This window comes from Anolis sagrei, chromosome 6, assembly GCF_037176765.1.
Source record: "Anolis sagrei isolate rAnoSag1 chromosome 6, rAnoSag1.mat, whole genome shotgun sequence".
Classification (NCBI taxonomy): Eukaryota; Metazoa; Chordata; class Lepidosauria; order Squamata; family Dactyloidae; genus Anolis; species Anolis sagrei.
Window position 1 is genome coordinate 79,621,345 of NC_090026.1, and position 22,987 is coordinate 79,644,331.

The window sequence follows — 22,987 nt, forward strand, 5'->3', positions numbered from 1 at the left end:
TTTCCTGCCTTGATACTCTGGGATATAGGCCTGTGTGGAAGGTCCCTGAGAGATGCGCCTTTCCAAATAACAACAACTTTGGTTTGCCCTGTGGAGGGAGGGAGGGAGGGCGGCCTGGCTCGCCTCTTCCCGGGAGGAGAGTTCAAACAGAGGCCGAGGCCTGGCAGGCCCTCCTTCTCGGGCGCTGCTCTCCCCTCCCTGCCAGGATGTGAGCTCACGAGGCCGCCTCCCTTTCCCTCTCCCTCCCTTCCTTCCTTCCTCTTGTGCAAAACACACCGGTTCCGCGTAGCAGAGCCAGCCCAGGCTCCTGGGGCTGAGGAGGAAGGGAAAGGAAGGCAGGGAAGGCCCGGCCAGGAATTCTGAGGTGGGTTCTGGTTTGGTTTTGAATGCAATGGCCTGCCAGGGTTTCTACTCGAGTGCTGTTTTTCTGCTTTGTTTTCAATCTTTGTTTCTTTTGATGTGATTCTCTGCCTAGCCTTGTGTTTTCATAAACACGCTTTCTGTATTGATTTATGCTTTCTCATCCAACTCTGGGCCCTTCCACACAGCCCTATATCTCAGAATAACAAGGCAGAAAATCCTACAATATCTAGTTTGAACTGGGTTATCTGAGTCCACACTCTGATAATGTGGGATTTTCTGCTTTGATATTTTAGGATCTAGGGCTGTGTGGAAGGGCCCTGGATTTGCAAATGTCAGATTAAAAGGTCCAGGATCAAAATGCATTAACTTGTCTTTCAGCTAAAACCAGGAATAAAAAGTGAAGGGACTTCACAATGGGCCCATCCATATAACCCAGAATATCTAGGCAGATAATCCACAATACCTGGATTGAACTGGATTATCTGAGTCCAAACTGCCATATATTCCAGTTCAAAGAAAGTGATGTGGGATTATATTCAGCTGTGTGGAAGGGACTTCAGATATCCCAAGCCCCTTGCACACATCTGTATAAAATCCACATTGAACTGGATTATATGGCAGCGTGGACTCAGATAATCCAGTTCAAAGCATATATTGTAGATTATCGGCCTTGATATATTCTGGTTTATATGGTTATGTGGAAGGGCCCGCAGAAAATCAAGGCAGAAAATTCCACAATACTTGCTTTAAACTGGGTTATCTGAGTCCACACTGCCATATATTCCAGTTCAAAGCAGATATTGTAGGATTATGTCCCTTGATATTCTGGGTTCTACGTCTGTGTGGAAGGGTACCCAGGTCCCCTCCATACATCTCTATATCCTGGAATATCAAGGCAGAGAATCCCACAATATCTGCTTTGAACTGTATTATCTGATGCCCCTTCCACACAGCTGAATAAAATCCCACATTATCCACTTTGAACAGAGATATATGGCAGTGTGGACTCCGAGCTCTTCCTGACAGGCCCTGTATCCCAGAATCCGATCACAGGTTTTCTGTTTATTCCAGATTATCTGTCAGTGTAGACTCATATAATGCAGTTTAAAGCAGAAAACTTGGAATCAGATCTTGGGATATAGGGCCTACTTGGGGACCTTTCTACCCAGAATATCAAGGCAGAAAACCCCCCAATATATGCTTTGAAGTGGGTTATCTGAGTCCACATTTCCATATATTCCAGTTCAAAGCAGATAATGTGGGATTTTATTCAGCTGTGTGGAAGGGGCCTTAGGAATGTTCCTATTTACATACACTTGGGCCCCTTCTTGGTAGTGTGGACTCAGATAATGCAGTTCAAAGCATAGATTGTAGGTTATTCTGCCTTGATTACATGGCTGTGTGGAAGGCCCCTGAGTCTACACTGCTATATAATCCAGTTCAAAGCAGATAATCTGAATTTTATGTCAGTGTAGATGGAACCTGAACCAGGTCCTAAAATTGATAGTGCAAGCTCTTCAAAGGCCTTCTGAATGTAAAAGTTCAGGCAATAGAATAGAGTATAACAATTTTATTGTCATTGTACAGTGAAATTTAATGCTTTCCCCAGCACACATCACAAAACAACACACCCATCCCTGCACACTCCAAGCACCACCGCACAGCTCCCAGTGCCATATCAGTGCAGAACCATGGAGTTCCATATGGTTACAGCTCTTGGATAAAAGCTAGCTCTCAGGCCCCTTCACACAGTTGTATAAAATCCACATTGTGTGGACTCAGATAACTCAGTTCAAAGCAGATGTTGTGGATTATCTGCCCTGATATTCTGGGGACCCTTCCACACAGCCCTATATCCCAGAATTTCAAGGCAAAAAATCCCACATTATCTGAATGTGGACTCAGATAATTCAGTTCAAAGCAGATATTGTGGGATTTTCTGCCTTGATATTCTGGGATACAGGGCTGTGTGGAAGGGCCCTCAATTTGTTCGTCTTTATCTTTGTCATCCTGTACCATCGGCGAGATGGTAATAATTAACATTATATGGTAGTGTAGTGTGGGCCTTAGTATTGGGGAAAAGGCAGGAATAGATCCATGATGGATTATGACAGATACGTAGATAGGTGGAAAGCTAAGGGCCCTTCCACACAGCCATATAACATCAAGGCAGATAATCTACAATATCTGGTTTGAAATGTGTTATCTGAGTCCACACTGCCATATAACCCAGTTCAAAGCAGATAATGTGGGATTTTATACAGCTCTGTGGAAGGGATTTAAGAGATCAAAAGACTTCAGGGTTGGTTTCTAATGAAGGGCTATCCCCCTCTACTCCCCTCTTCCCTTCTTCGGGAGATTTGAGGTGTCCCTTGGGCCAAAAGGATCTTCTTCCTTGCAGGTCTTTCACAAAAGTACAGGTTGAGTATCCCTTATAAGAAAGGTTTGGGACTACACTGTAGAAGGAACACAATTTGACACCACTTTAACTGTCCTGGTTCAGTGCTATGGAAGCATGTGAAAGAAACCCCTTAATGTGCATCTTCAGTTCTGGTTTGAAACTGCATTAGATGATCAGTGTAGATGAGGCCTCAGATTACAGCATTCATGACCTATGGTTCTGTAAACACATTTGTTTCACGAAGCCCTGCTGATAACAGTTGTGTTGCACAAGCGAAAATGAAAAGATTGTGGGGGGTAGAGATAATTTGGGATACTCCGTCATTTGGTATAATTCATTTTCAAAATAAGATGCATCTTATTACTACAGGGTTTGAGTTTAGGGCAGGCAACCATTATATATAGAGAGAGTAACAATGGCCTTTTGGTTGAGAAGGGATGAAGAAATCTGAAGTTTGTGGAAGAGCCCTTCTATTAATGTATGGATGAGGTTCAGCTTTTACAAATTTTGCTTCCATTTGCTTTTTTTAACATTGGAGGATCAGGGTAAAATTTAGTTAACTGGATATAAAACAAAGGTGTTTGGATCAGATTCTTTCTGAAAGGCAGACTTCTTGTACAGTCCTTCTATAATGACAATAGATGTGTAATTCCTATATGTCATGAAAGAGTTCTAGAGCAGGAATTGGCAGAACTTAATTTTCCAAAGGTTGTTGGTCTTATTCTCCCATCAGTCATGGACAGCAACTTTATAATGGGAGTTATAGTTCAGTCTTTTTAGGGCTACAAGTTATCCACTCCTTCCTAGAGACTAATGTCCGTTAGGCTTGGACCCGGATCAGTTTGACCAAAAGTGATTTGTATTATTCAGCTGTCTGTTTTGTGTAACCCCCCCCCCCCCCAAAAAAAAAGAATGGGGAGGAGAGAACCAAAAACCTGGGCAAAACAGATCAAGAGACCCAGATTTATTGTCTACTGGAGAGGATTGAGTTAAGTTTGCATTATATCTGAAGCTGGGGTCTGCCGCAAAGCTCCTGGAGAAGATCCTGCAGCAGCATCATTTCTCCTTCCCTGGCAGCAGAAAAGTTCCCTAGCTCCTCCTCCAGAGAGAGTTCTGCTGGGAACTCACTTTCCCAGCAGCACTTTCATGGGATGGGCATTGAAAAGTTTCTGAGTTCCTCTGGGAGCATGATGGAACTTGAAGTCTCTCTCTATTTCTCAGCCAATAAAAGGTGTGGTTGTGTTATGCGCTGATTAGTTAAGAATGAACATAACCTGCGGCTACAATGCCCAGGACCCTCTCTTGCAGTTTGTCTTATTTTAAAAAATGTTATGGTAAAAACTTAAAATAATTCTTACAAAATCAGTAGATGGGTGAATTGTTCTGAAAAACTTGGCAGGCCTGCAGTTGTGAATGGGGTCTAAAACTGAGGTAGGTTTCATGCCATAGGGCTTTACACGACTCAAGATGGAGCCTTTAAAGTTTTCCATTGTAGACAATAGGCTGAATCTTTGCCAAATGACAAAAGGCAACACCCTCCTGATTTGAGTAACTTCCCGGTAAACAGAATGAGGGGTTAGCTGAAAATAGACCCCAAAATGGGATGCCTTTTGGCTGAATTGCACAAGCCTAATGTCTGTCGTTCTCTTTCTTGTCTTCCCTTAGGGCAAAATTCTACTCCTGTTCTGTTATTTTTAAATCACATATTGGGAAGTGACACTTAGATAACTTAAAAAGATCTTCTGAAGATAAACAAATAACTTTTTCTTCTTCTTTAGGTGGAGTTGTGGCGTTAGAGCAAAAGTGCGGCCATGGGAAACCAGCTGGCTGGTATTGCCCCTTCTCAGATCCTTTCGGTTGATAGCTATTTCTCAGACATCCATGATTTTGAATATGACAAAAGCTTGGGTAGTACACGTTTTTTTAAAGTTGCCCGAGCCAAGCATCGAGAAGGCCTGGTGGTTGTCAAAGTGTTTGCCATTCAAGACCCAACATTGCCCTTAACTAGCTATAAGCAGGAGCTGGAAGAACTGAAAATAAGGTTGCACTCTGCACAAAACTGTCTACCCTTTCAGAAAGCCACACTGTCTGAAAAAGCAGCCATGCTGTTCAGGCAGTATGTTCGAGACAACCTCTATGACCGTATTAGTACTCGGCCCTTCCTAAATAACATTGAGAAGAGGTGGATAGCCTTCCAGATCTTAACTGCAGTGGACCAGGCACACAGATCTGGGGTCCGTCATGGGGATATCAAAACTGAGAACGTCATGGTGACCAGCTGGAACTGGGTTCTTCTAACGGATTTTGCAAGTTTTAAACCAACCTACCTCCCAGAGGACAACCCTGCAGATTTCAATTATTTTTTTGATACATCACGAAGGAGGACGTGTTATATTGCACCAGAGCGCTTTGTTGATGGCACCATGTTTGCCACTGAACTGGAGAATATGAGAGACCCATCCACTCCCCTAGTGGACCTGGCCAACAGTAACCAGCGAAGCAGGGGGGAGTTGAAACGGGCAATGGATATCTTTTCTGCAGGTATTTGAAATTCCTGCTTTATTTATGGATGTATTGTTGTGTTCGGTCATTAAATGTTTGCCTTTTATGTTTGGAATAAGTCCTGAGTCCCTCCGGGAAGATAGGACGAAATATAAATAAAATTGATTGTTATTATTATTATTATTATTATTATTAATTCTGTTTTTTCATGAGAAATGGATGATACTTCTGAGATGTAGTCTTGGCAAGTCTTGGCTTCTATTTTCTGATAGATAGAAGGACATTTGTGAAGCTAAATCTTGAGATCCAAACTGTGAAAGGTTGCATACTTAGGCCAGTTTCTGTCCCCTGAAAACATATTATAGGCTGTACAACAAAATATAGAGTGGTTTGGTGTTCCCATTTTGTAAAAGCCTTTTTGGGGAGAGGAGAAACAAAACAAAAATCTTGTGTTTAAGAACAGTTGCCATTGCTGAAAGCTTCCTGGAGTTCCAGTCTCTATTTTAAAAGTAGAAAACATTGGGTATGTGTGTGTATCTGGGAGAAGCTCAATATATAATGAAACTCCTTGAAATTTAACACAGTAGACTCTCAGTTAACTGGAACCCATGGGAATTGGTAGATTTCAGAAAAATGTAGCTTCAGGTTGCTTGAGAGTCACTATTAAAATAGATCTCACTAATACTATAAACTGTATTGACTTGATTTTAATATTGAAATACAGAAGTACAAGCAAATTAAAGCAAATATAGACAGACTTAACTCAATGTAACACAGTTTTATTGTATTATAAAACACCTCTGTGAATGTAGTATTATTTCTTCATTCTTTTCTGGTTGCTTGAGTTCAGGCCAACTGAGAGTCTACTATTTATCACTTCACCTCCAATTATATTATCTGAAAGCGGTCTCTGAAAGCTCCTGTCTATTTCATAAATAAATGCATAAAATTAAAAATCCTTTAACTTAGTCAACTAGCGAGTAAGAATATAGAGGTTCTACTAACACATTTTTCCACCATATGTATTTTTGAAATAATACTGTTCTAGGAAATGTGTTTTGATATTTTTGAATGCAAAGATTTTTAATAGGAGTTACATATATTTAATCATTGACTTATTCTGTGAGAGCTTATGCGATCAGCATCATTTTCTTTGTTCGTCTCTAGGGTGCCACAAGATTTCTCTGCATGTTTATTTTCATGGTCATTCATAATTTCTCTCAGTCTTAAAGAATGAATGAATGAATTGTATTGTAATGGTCACAGATCAGGAGTAAGAGATAACTTAACAAAATTTGTCTGTCTCCATATTGGTCCTGATCTTCTAGTGGTATCTTTTACACATTTAGTTCATATATAATAATAGTAGCAATAGTCTTGTGTTGTTCACAAGCCATCGTGGCAAGATTGGTCACGGGACTCAAACCTGGATTGGGTCCACTGAAAACAATTGGATTTACGTTAGTCCCCCTGATTCTAGTGATAATTTATATGTACCATTTATGGTGAGGGTTCAGTTCTAAATGTGACTATATCTAGATTCAGATCCTTCTAGACAGGTTGTCACTATCTTTTGTCCATGAAACCTTTTTGCTCACCACTAATCTTGTTAGAGCTAAAACAGTTTCCTTAGTGAGACTGTGGAATCTGTTTGTGTTTCTATGATTCTGTTAATATTTATCTCTTTACAGATTTGGGCATAAATTATGGTATTACATAATCTGTGTGGTTCAGATGGTGTTGGTGATTAAGTAGTTTTTCTCTTGTAGATCTTGCTGTATTTCTGGGTCTCTCCAAAACTTCTTTTGGTACAGAACATTCACAAATGATACTACTGTGAGATAAGTTGTAATGGTGGTGATAGATGTTCTAATGCAGAAAAACATTCCAGTCCTTTCATGGATGGAGTTCAAAGATTCTCATAGCTGAAATCATAGGTGTGGACTTCTAAATAATCTCATTCTCCAAAGACCATCTTTGGTCAACAGTCCATTTCATCATGGCTGGCTAAATGTGGAGCCCCTAGACTAGTATACATCCTCTAGATCAGTGCTTCTCATCCTGTGGGTCCCCAGGTGTTTTAGCCTACAACTCCCAGAAACCCCAGCCAGTTTACCAGCTGTTGGGATTTATGGGAGTTGAACGCCAAAACATCTGGGGACCTACAGGTTGAGAACCACTGCTCTAGATGAAGGTGATGAAAGATGCACTACTAAAGGTTGTACAGTACAACAGCAAAGAAAGATTTCCAAAGTGCTCTTCTCCCCAATCTTACCCCCACTGTGAAAATTTAACCAGTAACGCCCAGTAACTCCCAGTGAATTGGGAGAGTACCTTTTCCCACCCTCAAACTGCTAAAGTATAATAATGTCAAAAAACAAAACAAAACAAAAAACAGTCACTAATAAAACTTTTGTTTGAACAACTGTTAAGATTTGGCCATGGCTCTTAATGACAACTTGAAACAATCATTTGGCAGACACCTAACTAACTACAGTAGTCTTTGGTTGCTTCTGTATCAGTCAGCAGTTTTTTATAGTTGAAATATCCTCCAACTAATACAAGGATAAGGAAACAGACTCTCCGGGCATGTCTTGAGAATAATTTAATTATTCCCTTTTCATTATGATATGTTGGCATGTTTTGCTCCATTTGGCAAATCATGGTTTCATCCTGTGTTATGTTGTCAGCTGACAATTAATTTAAACCAATCTTACTGACATTTCAAATATTCTTGCAGCAGTACAATAGGAGAAGATGCTAACAGATGTTATGTACACCTCCAGGCTGAAACTTCCAGTCCACAAATGGATATTCTTTATGCAAGTTACTGATTAAATTGTTGTGAAATGATGGTCATCTCTTGAGCTATGTTTATGTAGAATGCACATCTTGGGAGATTTTCATACCATGCTGTTAAAGTCATGCTCTCCCATCCTATGGCTTCTTCCTATGGAATCCTGGGATTTGTAATTTTGGGAGGGGCCTTTAAATTTTTTAATCAGAGAGGTAATGGGCCTCACTAAACTACAAACTCCAGAATTCTACAGGAGGCAGCCATAGAATTTCAGTGTATTTAAAGTGTAGTGTGATATCAATTTTCTTGCATATATATCTTTATGTTGGACCAAAATGATGGTTTCTATTAGGTTTCTATATGATGTCTAGTAGTCATTAGGCTACTCAAGAAGAAAGGATATATTTTATATAGGCCTTTCCTCACATCTCTGCATAGTATTTCCATTTCTCTTTAAATCTACAGGATTAAAGAGAAGTATGTCTACTGTGTTTTGGACTGGAGTCTTCATAAACTCCTAGATCTCTTGTCAGCCGGTTTTTGGTTCTCTGTTAGTAACTGGGCTGGTGAAGTCTTGAGGCTGAATTATGGCTATGGAAAGACCATCTCTCTGAAGCTTTCAGAAGAATGTGTGGCCTGTCAGAAGATGGCACCAAGAATCAGGTTCATAAAATCAGATTAACGTAGTGGAATGTATTCTTTGCAGTTAGTACGGACCAGATGTTTGAACATGTGCTAAAATTTCTCTCTCCCTCTCTTTCCCTTTGTGTGTGTACCTGCCTGCCAGTGCCTTCAAGTCTCCTGTTGACTTATGGTGACTATGCATTTCATAGGGTCTTCTCAGGCAAGGAAAACAAGATGGCGTCTCATAAATTGTAATATTCCCACATCCTGATACAAGCTGCAAAGCTGTTTTATTCAGAGACATAGACAAACCTTAGATAGGAAATGCATTAAAGACTATAGTACCTCAACACTTACAGAGAAAGGAAATAAAACATGATGGAATATCTTCTTGGAAATAAAATACTCTTTTGAAAACGGGTGTCTCAGATTATGGATATGCTAACAGTGTCTTACATTTGTGTGTGCACAGATGCAAGCTTCTGCAGTTTTGCTAATAATTGTAGATTGAGCTGGATGTGGTTATGACCCTTCAAGCAACAGATTTATAGTTCTCAGGTACTTGTTTTGTTTTTTCCAGGCTGCGTGGTAGCTGAGCTCTTTACAGAAGGTGTTCCTTTATTTGACTTATCACAGCTTTTGGCATATAGAAACGGCCTCTTTGCACCTGATCAAGTCCTCAATAAAATTGAAGACCGAAGTATAAGAGAACTGGTAAATAATTTTGCATTTTTATTATAGGTTATTGTAGTTCTGTACTTCCTTAACAGTAACCATGATTCTTTCTTTTCTTCCCGTCCTCCTTTGTTCTGTTCTACTTGTTCTTTTCTATCTGAAGGTTATGCAAATGATCCAGTGTGATCCAGAAAAACGTTTAGCAGCCGAAGACTACTTGAAACAGCAACGTAACAATGCCTTTCCTGAAATATTTTATACTTTTCTCCAGCCTTACATGGCACAGTTTGCCAAGGAAACGTTTGTGTCTGCAGATGAGCGCATCCTTGTTATACGTAAAGATCTGGACAATATTATTCATAACCTTTGTGGCCATGATCAAACAGAAAAGGCTGAGGGAGAAACAAAGGAAAACGGACTGGTCATTTTGGTGTCAGTGATAACTTCCTGCCTCCAAACCCTCAAGTACTGTGATTCTAAACTGGCTGCTTTGGAGTTGATTCTCCAACTAGCACCCAGGTTAAGTGTGGAAATCCTGCTGGATCGGATCACACCCTACCTGCTACATTTCAGCAATGATACTGTGCCCAGAGTGAGGGCTGAAGCTGTTAGGACACTCACTAAAGTTCTTGCTCTTGTCAAAGAGGTACCACGTAATGATATCAATATCTACCCAGAGTACATCTTGCCAGGTATTGCACACTTGGCCCAAGATGAAGCTACGATAGTCCGGCTGGCTTATGCGGGTAAGAAATGAGGGTGGTGCAGAGAGAAGAGTGAGAGTCATCAATATTTGAGATATTCCTTCTCAGAAATAATGTAATCATGAAAGATACCTGCACAAGATAACGTGCACAAATAAAAACTTTAATTAGGTGGCAAATTGTTTTTTTTTAATATTAGGATTAAGATTTTCAAACAAGCAGATATCATATACACTTGAGTTTAAGCCGACCCAAATATAAGCCAAGGCACCTAATTTTACAACAAAAAAACTGGGAAAACATATTGACTCAAGTATAAGCTGACGGGGGGAAATGCAGCCGCTACTGGTAAATTTCAAAAATAAAAATAAAAATAGATACCAATACCATTACATTAATTGAGGCATTAGTAGTTAAATGTATTTAAATATTTACTTAAAACTGTAATTTAAGATAAGACTGTCCAACTCTGATTAAACCATTATTCTAACCTTCAGTGTAAATGTGCTTATGTATTCTTCCAATAGTAATAGAGTAAAATAATAAATGCAATAATAATAAATAGAATAAAATAATGTAAATGTAGTAATAATATAATAATAATAAGAGTAAAATAATAAATGTAATACTAATAACAACAACAACAAAGTAAAATAATTTCCAACACTGACTCGAGTATAATCCAAAAAGGGGCTTTTTCAGCCTAAAAAAAAGGGCCGAAAAACTCTGTTAACACTTGAGTATATATAGTAAACAGGATCTTATTTCAACAGGAAGAGCTTTTTGGGGCTCTCCATTGCACTTTTTCTTGTCTGCCATTGCTGTCTAAAACAACAGTGAAAGTGTTCCCTGTTACTTGCGTTTGTGATATTAGAAAAATAGTCTGGCATCCTGTTCAGCGGTTATAAGATCATAAGCTTTACTTATGATTTTGTAACTGCTGGGGATCCACCTTTATGGTTGTGAATGATCAAACATGACCCCCAAATCCTATCTTTGCAGCTTTTCAGAGCTCCGACTAAAACGTTTCCAAAGCATCTACCCCTATCTCCTGGTTGTAGGAACAAGCAAATCTGGTCATTCCTTAGCTCTTTAATCTGAAGCACTTTGGTTGGGATACTGTCATGCTGAAAGGGTAGATTTTTTTGGTGTGGCATCATCAAACTGAAATATGACGATGGACCTATGTCTGAATGAACTGCAGCAAATCCATCACTCCATTTCACTTAGTGCGCTTTGGAGTTACCTGTAGGGTATGATGGTGGAGACTGGGTCGCATAGTTCAATCTTTTGAAGAAGGAGGCTGTTTTACTTACATAAATATACCAGTAACTTTCTAAAGGCAGGAATTCTAGAAAGTCCAAACCTAGAAGAATTACAAGACTTTGGCATGGGTTTTTGTATATTAAGCCAGTATTACATATGCTTATTATGTTCACATTATCAGAGTTGGTTCATTGTTCATTAATTTTTCCAGAGAACATAGCACTGTTGGCTGAAACTGCTCTGAGATTCTTGGAACTAGTCCAGCTAAAAAATCTGAACATGGAAAATGAACCAAACAGTGAGGAAACCGATGATGCAACACACCCTAGTGAAAATTATGACACTGGTAATGTATCACTTTTAAAATTACTATGAGCATGGTCATATATACATTTACTTATTTGTAATCTCACTAAGAAAAAATGGCATTAAGATTAATGGAATCATAGAGTTGGGAGAGACTACAAGGGCCATCCAGTCTGCATAAATTATTCTGTTTTGAATATTAAATTGTTTCAATTAATTTTAGTTGTACACTGCCTTCTGATTAATACATACTCCTCTTGAGGCGCATTGCATGCTTCTATTGAAAATGCCAATTGTAACATTTGTGCTGTAGTAATGCCACAGGTTTGACTACAACAGTATATTTGAAAATTTACTTTTGTTGAAGTGTTATGAATGTTACAAAAGAACATGGTTGAATGCAAATGATACCTCACATGGAAGACTTCTCTCAGTCATTAATACCCATACAGGATTTTCTGACTCCCATTTCGGTGGTCTTCTTTCAGAGCTTCAAGCCTTGCATGAAATGGTCCAGCAGAAAGTTGTCACATTGCTGAGTGATCCAGAAAACATTGTGAAACAGACCTTGATGGAAAATGGAATCACTCGCTTGTGTGTCTTTTTTGGACGTCAGAAAGCCAACGATGTTCTCCTATCCCACATGATCACCTTCCTTAACGATAAGAATGATTGGCATCTACGAGGAGCTTTTTTTGACAGTATAGTGGGTATGTTGCTGACAGCAATGAGAATCTTTCTGCATGTATTAAAAGTGTGCTGGTTGATATGTTTTTAAATGAGGAATGTAAGGTTTTATTCTATATGTATTAATAGCTATGCGTATTAATAGCCTGGTTTTTAAAAATGTTTTGACAGCGGATGAAACAGCTTAGATTTCAGTGTGTAATTTGTTAAGCTAGACTTGACTAGGATTTTACAGGAGGTACAGACACTGTCATCATCCATTTGTAACCATGCCATTTTTTTTTTGTTTCTTATGCATTTCTTTTTTTTCTCATAAAAAATATTATTAAGCGGGTAAAATGGGATAGCTGTGTGGTGCTTTTTCATTCTGAACATTAGGATCTCCTGGAAACATCCCAAATAGCAATATTAAATCTATAAGAATTGTCTACATGGAGACGATCAGTGATATGATGCAGTGGTCAGACAGTTGCTCCTAAGAAATTGACAAGCATTGGATTGGACAGTAGTGTCTGCCCTTCCCAACTATTTTTAAGTGTAAATCCTATAATCCCTCAATATTGGCGGTGTTGGTTAGAACAGATGGAAGCTATAGGCAAAAAATAGATGAAGAACACCACAATTGCCTATCCCATTACATTGGCATAAAGCACCCATTGTTTGTCTCCTGCATGTGATAGTTGGAGCATCATCAACGTTCTGTTCCTCTCCCATTAAAACAACTACAGGCAGTACCTAGATTATGAATAAAATATGTTCTATAGTTTGTTTGTAAGTTGAATTTGTATGTAAGTTGGAACAGGTACATTTGTAAAGTGTAACTCTAGCCACACACACACGCACCCTTTGGATGGCATAGGTAAGGGTTAATATCCATGTGGTGTTTGTTTTGCTGTCTGTGCCCCTGTTCAGAAGATCTCACCTCACTTCCTGTCCCTGTGATAATTGGATTTTGGAAAAAAAAATGGCTTGTTGTGGAAACAAGGATTGGTGATACAGCTTCAGCTGAGACACTCTTTCCCCATGATAACTCTTAGGAGTGAATTTCCCTTCCAAGGGGGTACAGTTCTCTCACTTCCTGTTGTCTCAGCCCCCTTCTTAACTATGAGCCATTTGTAAGTCAGATATTTGTGTCCGGGGACTGTCTATAGTAGTTATTCTCCATGTATGCATGGTAATGTTTAAGCCATCTTTGTTGTATGTTATCATATTCTTTCATAACAGTGGATTTCATAGTACCTATATAAAATGAGTCCTAGTATTTAATTTAATGTTTAATTTAATGTTAATTTTAAGTTTTTTTGATTAGCCTTTATTCTGGTATGGAACTGGGTCATAGCTCATTAAGAAGTGTTCCTCATTAAGAATGTTTGGGATGCTAAATAAGTCAACTCAACTTGTCTGTTGACTTTTTCTTTTTCGGTTGGTGGCTTTTAGGAATTCTAATATGTATTTTTGTTCTGCCTGGATTGCAGGTGTTGCTGCTTATGTTGGCTGGCAAAGCTCTTCAATCTTGAAGCCTCTGCTTCAGCAAGGTCTCAGTGATGCTGAAGAATTTGTCATCTATAAAGCCCTCAATGCCCTTACTTGTATGTGCCAATTAGGACTTCTGCAGAAACCACATATATATGAATTTGCCTGTGATATCGGTAAGTCATCTTTCTTGGAAACAGTTTTTGTCTTTGACTTTTTTGTATGGCATATAGTTTCATATCATTATAGACAAGACACTGTGTAGTGACAAAATCACATTCAGAATTATTTAAACTGGTACCCATTAATGAAGGAGTAGTTAAAATGGCCCTGTCCTGTGATGGTTTATCGATAACAAAATTCCACCAGCAACCAGATATTCCTACTTGTTTCACTCAATATGGGAAATCGTGTAGGGCTTTCTGGCTTTGGTGTTTGCATTTCCTCCTGAAAGTGGAAAAGGAGGAAATATTTTTGGCTAAAGTTGCAGTTCTCAGCATAGTTACTATAAAATAACTCTTGATTCTTTTGTTTTCTGGTCAAAAAGGGAGAGAAAATGATCACACACACACACACATATATATGTAGACTATAGCAAAATAGCAAGCAAGAGGACAAAAAAAACCCCCCCAAATGTCCTTTCAATGTACAGGCAGTCCCTGAGTTACAAACATCTGACTTACAAATGATTCAGAGTTAAGAACAGGGGTGATTCAACAGGAAGCAGTAATATTAATAACTTTAATTATATCCTGCCACCATCTGCCGAAATAGACTTGGGGCAGCTGACAAGGCACTCCAAAGTGCAGCATAACAAACGGTACATGAGTATAAAACAATATTACATACAATTATAAAAACAACCACTAAAAACTCGTATTTTAATAAAATAACACAATCTTAAAAACATAGACCATCTGTAGTTAAAACTATCTGCCATCAATTCACAACTAAAGTGCCAGAGTGTCAACCTCTGAGAAATCTACTCCTTGAAAGGGAAATCTACTCCTGGAAGAGTTATCATGAGGAAAAGGTATCTCTCTCAGTTGAAGCTTTATCATCAATCCTTGTTTCTACAGCAAGCCACATTTTTGAAATCAAATTATCACAGGAACAGAAAGTGAGGTGAAATCTTCTGAACAGGGCACAAGCAGCAAAACCAACATCACAGGAGTATTAACTCTTTCCTATGCTATGCAAGGCTCTCTCTCTCTCTTTATATATAGATACATAGATACATATATATGGCTGAAAAATGTATCTGTTCCGACTTGCAAACAAATGTAACTTAAGAACAGATCTGCAGAATCCATCTTGTTTGTAACTTGGGGACTGGCTATATACGGTATTATTTGCAAGGATGGTTTATGTCAGTTGTTATGGATAGTTTATTAGAGCAAACCAACAGAAACAAATAATAGAATGGATGAAATATTCTTTTAATTATAAGTCAAGATCATAATACCTTATAATGTATCAGCCTTGATCTCAATTTCATTTCAATCTGAAATATGTGTGTGTTTATTGATCATATTATGAACTTGCTGGATAACGGTTTGAAATTTGCTTCTCTTTTTATACATTTTCCCCAGCACCATTTCTCTGCCATCCTAACCTCTGGATATGCTATGGAGCAGTAGGATTTATAACTGTTGTAGCACAGCATTTGAATATTGCTGATGTTTATTGCAAACTTATGCCTTACCTGCATCCTTTTATCACTCAGCCAATAATACAGGTAATGAACCAGCTGCATGTGTAAATCATAATTTAGAGTGGAAAAACATAAGGGACCATAAAATGATGTGCTTGAACATCCTTCTGCCTTAATTATGAGGACAAAATTACATGCTAAATGAGCCAAGAAGGTGCTACCAGAACAAACATCTAGTTGTTGAATCCGCTCTCACTGTTCTATTTACTTGCACAGCTTATTGTGCAATACAGCGTATTATGACTTTCTTTCTCTCTGGTCCATGTTATTGATTGATGGTGGTGGTAAAACATGATTCATGACTGTATATAGTGTATGACAATTATCTTGGGTGTTTCTATAAAAAGCCTTTCCAGAGGAGTGCTGTTTTTTATAACTATACTTGGATGGGAGACCACCAATGAATATCAAATGTAGCTATACCCCGAGGAAGGAATTGGAAAAGTCAACTCTTGAGTATCCCTCAGAATTGACAGCAGACTTGAAGACACATATACACATATAAGGAAATACTGTTTTCTGCCTCCAGCTTACTATATGATAGAATACACTTGAACTGGTTTGTAAACAACATCACTGGTATGCAGTCAAAGAGCTGGTTCTGCTTGGCTTCCAATATCGGATGGGATTTGATGCATTCAGGTTATTTAGACCATAAATAATTCCTTTTAGACCTTCAGTTTGATTACCATTTTAGGAAAATTACCCAGAGAGTTCAAGCGGCCTTGGCCTAACCTTTATTGGCTCTCCCCATCTCTTTCCCTTCTATTAATTTCAAAACTTTCTTCTTTCAAAATCCAACACTAATGTCAGCAGCTAGAATTCTATAATCAAGATTGGCTGATCTTTCTCCTTAAGATTCTTTAGTTGTGTTTCTGTGATGATCTGATTGATTCCTTGTTCCTCTTCATAAATTGCAGATAGATAAAGAAATAGTCCTATTGAGTGTCCTCAAAGACCCTGTAAGCCGATCGATATTTGATTATGCTCTACGATCGAAGGACATAGGAAGTCTTTTCAGAACACTTCAGCTTCGTCAGAAGAAAAGGAATGGGACTCTTCCTGATTGCCCACCCCCTGAAGATCCAGCAATTGCACAGCTACTGAAGAAGCTGCTTTCCCAAGTAATTAATAGCCAATATAGCAATAATACTGAGGAGTCATGATCAAGTTAGAATAAGGTATTGTGGTAATATAGCCATCTTTCCTAAAGCCATCTCAGATGGGGTAGAGAACCCATAAGATAGTGATTTGTAAATAGCTAAATAGTGCATGAAAATCTGTACAGGGATTTGAATTTGAACAATTTCAGTGCAATCTACTGGGTACAAATTATTCTGATTTATTATTGTTAGCTCTATTTTGTTTCACGTCTACTCTTTCAACATAGAATTTAGATCGGCTTTATATCCCAAAGTTGTGTATTTTTGGATGGTTCACAGCAGACCATCCAGGTGTGGTCATTTTTAACTTTTGTATGCTGGTTATCTCCCTTATCATAGCCAAATAGTTCCAAAGTAATTGGATAATACAACATTTTACACCTAAATCGATTTTGACCCCAGTTGCCACATGCCATGTGATATCTGAAATGCTCATCTGTGTTTCCCTGCCTTGAGGAAAATGTAAATTTAACTGTCCGCTGTTTTACTTTGTTTTTGGATAGGGGATGACTGAAGAAGAAGAAGATAAACTGCTAGCCTTAAGAGACTTCATGCTGAAATCCAACAAAGCCAAAGCTAATATTGTAGACCAGAGCCATCTTCATGATAGCACCCAGAAAGGAGTGATTGATTTGGCAGCTTTGGGTATAATTGGGAGACAAGTTGATCTTATCAAAACTAAACAAGAATCTGATGACAAGCGTGGTTAGTATGGCCTCATGATTCAGATCTGTTTTGTGTTTAATAACTGAAATGGTAAGATAATGAATTACACTTAAATGGGAAAGATTTCATTGTCGTGTTGTGGCCTGGAAGCAGATTTAGACATATGCAACTGGGCTTGCAAAGTGGACATTCCTATCATACTGGACTACAAAATATACTACACATGGACTCCATGGTTAGAGTTTTAAATGGTTTAATATGGAAACCTGTAAATTGAAGGGTGGCTCACTGAGAATCAGGCGACATTAGATTTCATGAGCAGAGTTCTATGCAAAAAAAACTTCCACCATCTCTGGAGAAATCCCTTGTTCTTCAGTGTTTCCTCTGTGCCATAGTCTGCTCTGTTAAGCAGTCTCCCAATCTTCTTGTAGTTTGAGGGAATGAGGACAAGATAGGGAAGTGCATTCTGCTAGCCCAGCTGCACATGCCTAAAGCTTGTTTCAGCTCACCTTAGGTGTATTTCTTTAAATGACCTAAGAAATATCTGTAAAATTATCTCCCCATCAAATATTGACAATCTTGCTTTCTTGTTGGTAATATGATCATATGCGGCACCTTGTGTTACATTGTACAGGTTGAGCATCCCTTATCCAGAATTCTGAAATCTAAAATTATCCACATAGGTGGCTGAGATAGTGATACCTGTGCTTTCTGGTGGTTCAGTCTACATAACCTTTGTTTCATGCACAAAGTTGCAAATTGCTTCTGGTGACTTCTTAGGAATCTGCTACGAAACAGGAGCTTTTTTGTTGAATTCCAAGGCCAGAGAAGCAGATGGCGAAAACAGAAGAACGGCCTGCCTCAGGGGAGCATGATGGATACTGTTTTCTGTTGCTGATGGAGTTGAAATTGTATTGCCCTTGTCCCTAGTTCCCACATGGACAAAAAGGGGGATGGCCTCCATTGAGAACCTTCAAACAATCTGAACTGACAACCAAAATAGCATTTCAGGAAAATGTAGGCCTTCGTCTTTACCGGATAAAGAAGCCAGTGGAGCTTCAAACATTTGCATGATGTATTTTGTACATTTTGGTTGGCTAATAATGGTATCATGGTTTTGTTGTATTTGGATTTTGTTGAATATTCCAAGATTTTTCAGTTTGGTGATGGTTTCAAACTACCACTGGACTCCTCCTCTTCCATCTCAGATGGAACCAAAGCTAACCAGGCTATTTCATTTAGTGTCTGTGTATACTGTTAGGTTCATGTCATTAATTGTGATTTATTCCCACAAACTTTGTCACATCCTTTTGCTAATCCTCCTTTCGTGGCTTCTTAATTTTAGCTAGGAAGCATGTCAAACAAGATTCAAATGTGAATGAAGAATGGAAGAGTATGTTTGGCTCCTTGGAACCTTCTAATATCCCTCAGCCAATCAGCAAAGGGCACAGTCAGGCCACGGATCAGGAAGCCATTCAGACAGGAAAACCTCTTCGATCTGAGTCTTCAGCTGGCATCTCGGCTCCTTTGTCATCATCCCCACAGGTATTTTTGGATCTTTCATTAGCATTTTGCATGACCTTTAGAACTGGAAAAACTGCTTCTAACCTTTAGTATCTGGCATCTTCCTGATTGAGCACTCAGTCACTTAGGAGGTTTGACTAGCTCACAAAAGTGTGAGAGTGTTTGTAAAATTTGGGCAAACAAGGCTTAAATTTGATTTTCATTAGTCATTTTGCTTGAACTGTGTTAACAGAGTTAGTATGCTGTAATGCTAATTTATTTATTTACTGTATTTGTATACTGCCTTTCTCAGCCAATCGGCAACTCAATATAAAACACCACAATATAAAACACCACAAAGACAATAGAAACAACATCATTAGCATCTCATTATTGTCAAGCATTGTCCAGTTCCATTGGCAAATCGTTCAATTTCCTATATTAGTTACTCTGCATTTGTAAACGCTTGCTCGAACAACCATGTTTTAACTTGCCTCCGAAACGTTAAGAGGGAAGGTGCAGATCTAATCTCCCTAGGGAGAGTGTTCCCTAGCTGAGGGGCCACCACTGAGAAGGCCCTGTCTCTCGTCCCCGCCAAATATACTTGAGACGAAGGCGAGACCGAGAGCAGGGCCTTCCCAGACGATCTTAGAGACCTCGATAGTTCGTAAAGACAGGTAAGTTGGGCCAAAACCGTTTAGGGCTTTATAGGCCCTATACGTAGTGATAATGTTACTTGATAATGTTACATGGGCATTTAGGACGTATACTACACATCAAAATTGCAACAGCTCTTCCACATTTACTCAATTACTTGTTGATTAACAAAGTGGAGATGCCATGTAAACGGATGTTCACATACAAGTATCTATTATAATGTGGGCATCCTCTTTCTTTTTGAAATATAATGCAGTGACCACACAACACTTCTAAACACGAGTATTTCAATGTGATCTATTGATTTCAGGCAGCAGATGGAATAGTTGTCCAAGCCAGGAAGCCAACCATACAGGTCTTAAGCAGTATAGCGTCACCCTCTACTTATCAGCTACGCATCACTACTTGTAAGACAGAACTTCAGCAGCTGATCCAGCAGAAGCGCGAACAGTGCAATGCAGAAAGAATCGCTAAGCAGATGATGGAGAATGCAGAATGGGAGAGCAAGCCCCCACCTACAGGTGATAGTCGTCATACTCTTGACAAAAGGCAATAAAGCTGTCCGAGTAACACTTTTTAAAATGTTGGTTTAAAAAAGTAATTCCTTATGTAACTTCCATCTAATAGTTTATTACAGGTCTACTATATTATATTTAAAAAGCAGTGAAGGTCCTGCTGTGCTCGATTACATGGGTATTTGGTTTGTTTGTTTATTGCCCTCTAAATCCTCATACAACCAGTCTAACCATTAAAACTGCTGCTCTTTGTGGATGTCAAACTCCCTCCTAATACTTTTATCTGTTTAGAATTATTCATGTACTGTGTGGCATGTGACCATATTTACGATTTCATTGAGTATAGTATCAGATAATTTTCTGGAAAGAAGAGTTATATATGTCTTATGCTTCTTAATAACTTTCAACACCAATAGGGGAGTACTGGCAGATATAGGGATATGAATTGTGCCTAGTCCATTTGGTGTATTGTTGCCTTTGTGGGTTTTTTTCTTAGGTTGGATAGGAAGCTTTTGATTTTTTGTCAGATATAAGGGGGAAAAAAACCAATTTTTGCTGCTTTCTTTAGGATGGCATCCTAAAGGGCTTCTTGTTGCTCATCTTCATGAACATAAGTCTGCAGTGAACCGTATTAGAGTCTCTGATGAGCACTCGATTTTTGCAACATGCTCAAATGATGGAACAGTGAAAATCTGGAACAGTCAGAAAATGGAGGGCAAAACTACTACCACCAGGTAATAAATAATATCCCTTCTGCATCAGTAATTGTCTCCAGCTGAAATGTGTATTGGACAGTTTATCGGTGAGGCTGTGTGGCTTTGGTTGCAAGTGCGCAACTCCAGTTCAACATTTTACAATATTACATTTCTGTGTCTTTATTCTGATTGTATATGCTGCTGTGTCCAACAATCTTCAAGTGCCTACAGTCATCTTCTAAACCAGTGGTTCTCAACCTGTGGGTCCCCAGATGTTTTGGCCCACAACTCCCAGAAATCTCAGCTAGTTTACCAGTGTTTTAGTGTCTTTTAGTGTTTACTGTTCTAAACACTAAAAGGCTTCTCCTGTACAGTCTAATAACCTAAGGCAATTGAATAGTTTTGGATAAAAGAGTGTGCATAAAAATAAAATTTATGTCATAATCAAAAAAATTGTTTTTAATACCTTATCATAAAGAGCCAATACAAAAAGGGTTTTGATAGACAGTGCTTTTACAGGCAGTTATCTGCTTGTTGTATGTTGTTAGAAAGTTCCTACGGAGTTAATAGAGAATGAGCAGATGTTTATTCTCAGGCCAATATTCTCATCTCTGTATTTCATTTCTTATGACGCACCCATTAGATGATGATGATGATGATGGTGATAATAATAATAATACACTTTATTTATATTCCACTTTATCTCTCTGGAAGGAGTCAGAGTGGATGACAATATACACATATGAGGCAAACATTCAAGTTCTTTTACACACAGTGAACAATAACATACAACACAGACAAAATAAAAGCCTTCCCCTTTTTTCCATCTCTGGCATCTGGAGGTGATGCACAACTCCGGCCCTGAGGAGGTGCTCTTGTCCCATTTTTCCATGCCAAGGAGCTTGTTCTCCATAGATATCTCCGATTTTGTTGCTGGCATGTCTTCATATCTGCACGGGGCGTCCTTTGACTTTTCCGCCAAGGTGGTACTAATTAATATTCTCACATTGGATGCTTTTGAACTGCTAGGTTTGCAGAAGCTATTGCTGACAGTCAATAACTCATTTCAACTCGCAGCTTCGAATTGCCAACCTTCTGGTCAGCAGATTTACTTACTTACTTACTTACTGCAGCTAGCAATTTAACCTGCTGTGCTACCACAGCCCCCTACTGAGATGTGGATTCAAATTCCAGATAAATTAATCCATTGTTTCCCAGTCACATGAAGCATGCATACTAAAGTATGATCTTCATACTCAGATCCATTGAATGGATTCCTCTGCTTGGTTAGTCTTAAGCCATGTGATCCCATTTATAAATACTGGTTTAAAGAAATCTTGAGAATTGTAGATCTTGTGAGATGAGATTGCTAAAAAACGTGTTGACCATTCTTTCAAGATGGTAGATTTCTATGTAAGAGACTGGGATAAATGAAGGGTTTACAAGGATTTGTATTGGAGATTTGCTTTTGATTAAAGTTAAGTACATTTTTAGAAATTTCTTTTGAAATCCCCCCCCCCCCCCCTTTGTTTCTTACAACAGATCAATTTTGACCTATTCTCGGATTGGAGGCCGTGTGACAACTCTTACTTTTTGCCAGGGTTCTCACTACTTGGCTGTAGCCTCAGATAATGGAGCCATCCAGCTTCTTGGAATCGAAGCCTCAAAACTTCCCAAGTCTCCCAAGATTCACCCAATTCAAAACAGGTATGCATCTGTCCTTTGCATGTGCTAACAGGTTCCATTAGTATCGAGATGTTGTGTGGTTTCTGTTCAGTATGGCTGTGTTCTAGCAACATTTTCTTCTGACATTTTACCTTTGCTTTATCTGTCCAGGTGTTTGGATCAAAAGGACGATGGCTGTGTGGTTGACATGCATCATTTTAATTCAGGAGCCCAGTCGGTATTGGCATATGCCACTGTGAATGGTTCTTTAGTGGGATGGGACCTGAGATCCTCTAATAATGCTTGGACCTTAAAGCATGATTTACGGTTGGGACTTATAACCTCATTTGCTGTTGACATACATCAGTGCTGGCTCTGCATTGGTAAGACATATACTGTTGGTATGTCAAATAATGCTTGGTCTCATGTTAGCTGCTCCGAGTATCCTTCGGGGAGATGGTGGTGGGGTATAAATAAAGATTATTATTATTATTATTATTATTATTATTATTATTATTATTATGTTTAGAGTTGCAGAGATAGCAGGTGGGAATTATAACACACATCCTTGCTTTCAGGAAGGCTAGTATAGTCTCATTCCTGGAGAGCAG

At 38.8% G+C, this 22,987-nt stretch overlaps 1 protein-coding gene across 1 annotated transcript in view; it reads left to right on the forward strand.

Annotated features, from left to right (window-relative positions):
* The first annotated feature begins 228 nt into the window (after positions 1 to 228).
* The window catches only part of PIK3R4 (phosphoinositide-3-kinase regulatory subunit 4), a 28,469-nt gene continuing 5,710 nt past the window's right edge, over positions 229 to 22,987 (forward strand). The window contains exons 1-15 of the mRNA XM_060781826.2: positions 229 to 364; positions 4,543 to 5,305; positions 9,268 to 9,401; positions 9,526 to 10,108; positions 11,544 to 11,678; positions 12,127 to 12,348; positions 13,801 to 13,974; positions 15,391 to 15,536; positions 16,433 to 16,636; positions 17,179 to 17,380; positions 18,687 to 18,886; positions 19,812 to 20,022; positions 20,585 to 20,750; positions 22,254 to 22,418; positions 22,548 to 22,759. Of these exons, the coding sequence (XP_060637809.2) occupies positions 4,576 to 5,305; positions 9,268 to 9,401; positions 9,526 to 10,108; positions 11,544 to 11,678; positions 12,127 to 12,348; positions 13,801 to 13,974; positions 15,391 to 15,536; positions 16,433 to 16,636; positions 17,179 to 17,380; positions 18,687 to 18,886; positions 19,812 to 20,022; positions 20,585 to 20,750; positions 22,254 to 22,418; positions 22,548 to 22,759 (3,484 nt within the window). The 5' untranslated portion in view covers positions 229 to 364; positions 4,543 to 4,575. The remainder of the gene's footprint in view (positions 365 to 4,542; positions 5,306 to 9,267; positions 9,402 to 9,525; positions 10,109 to 11,543; positions 11,679 to 12,126; positions 12,349 to 13,800; positions 13,975 to 15,390; positions 15,537 to 16,432; positions 16,637 to 17,178; positions 17,381 to 18,686; positions 18,887 to 19,811; positions 20,023 to 20,584; positions 20,751 to 22,253; positions 22,419 to 22,547; positions 22,760 to 22,987) is intronic.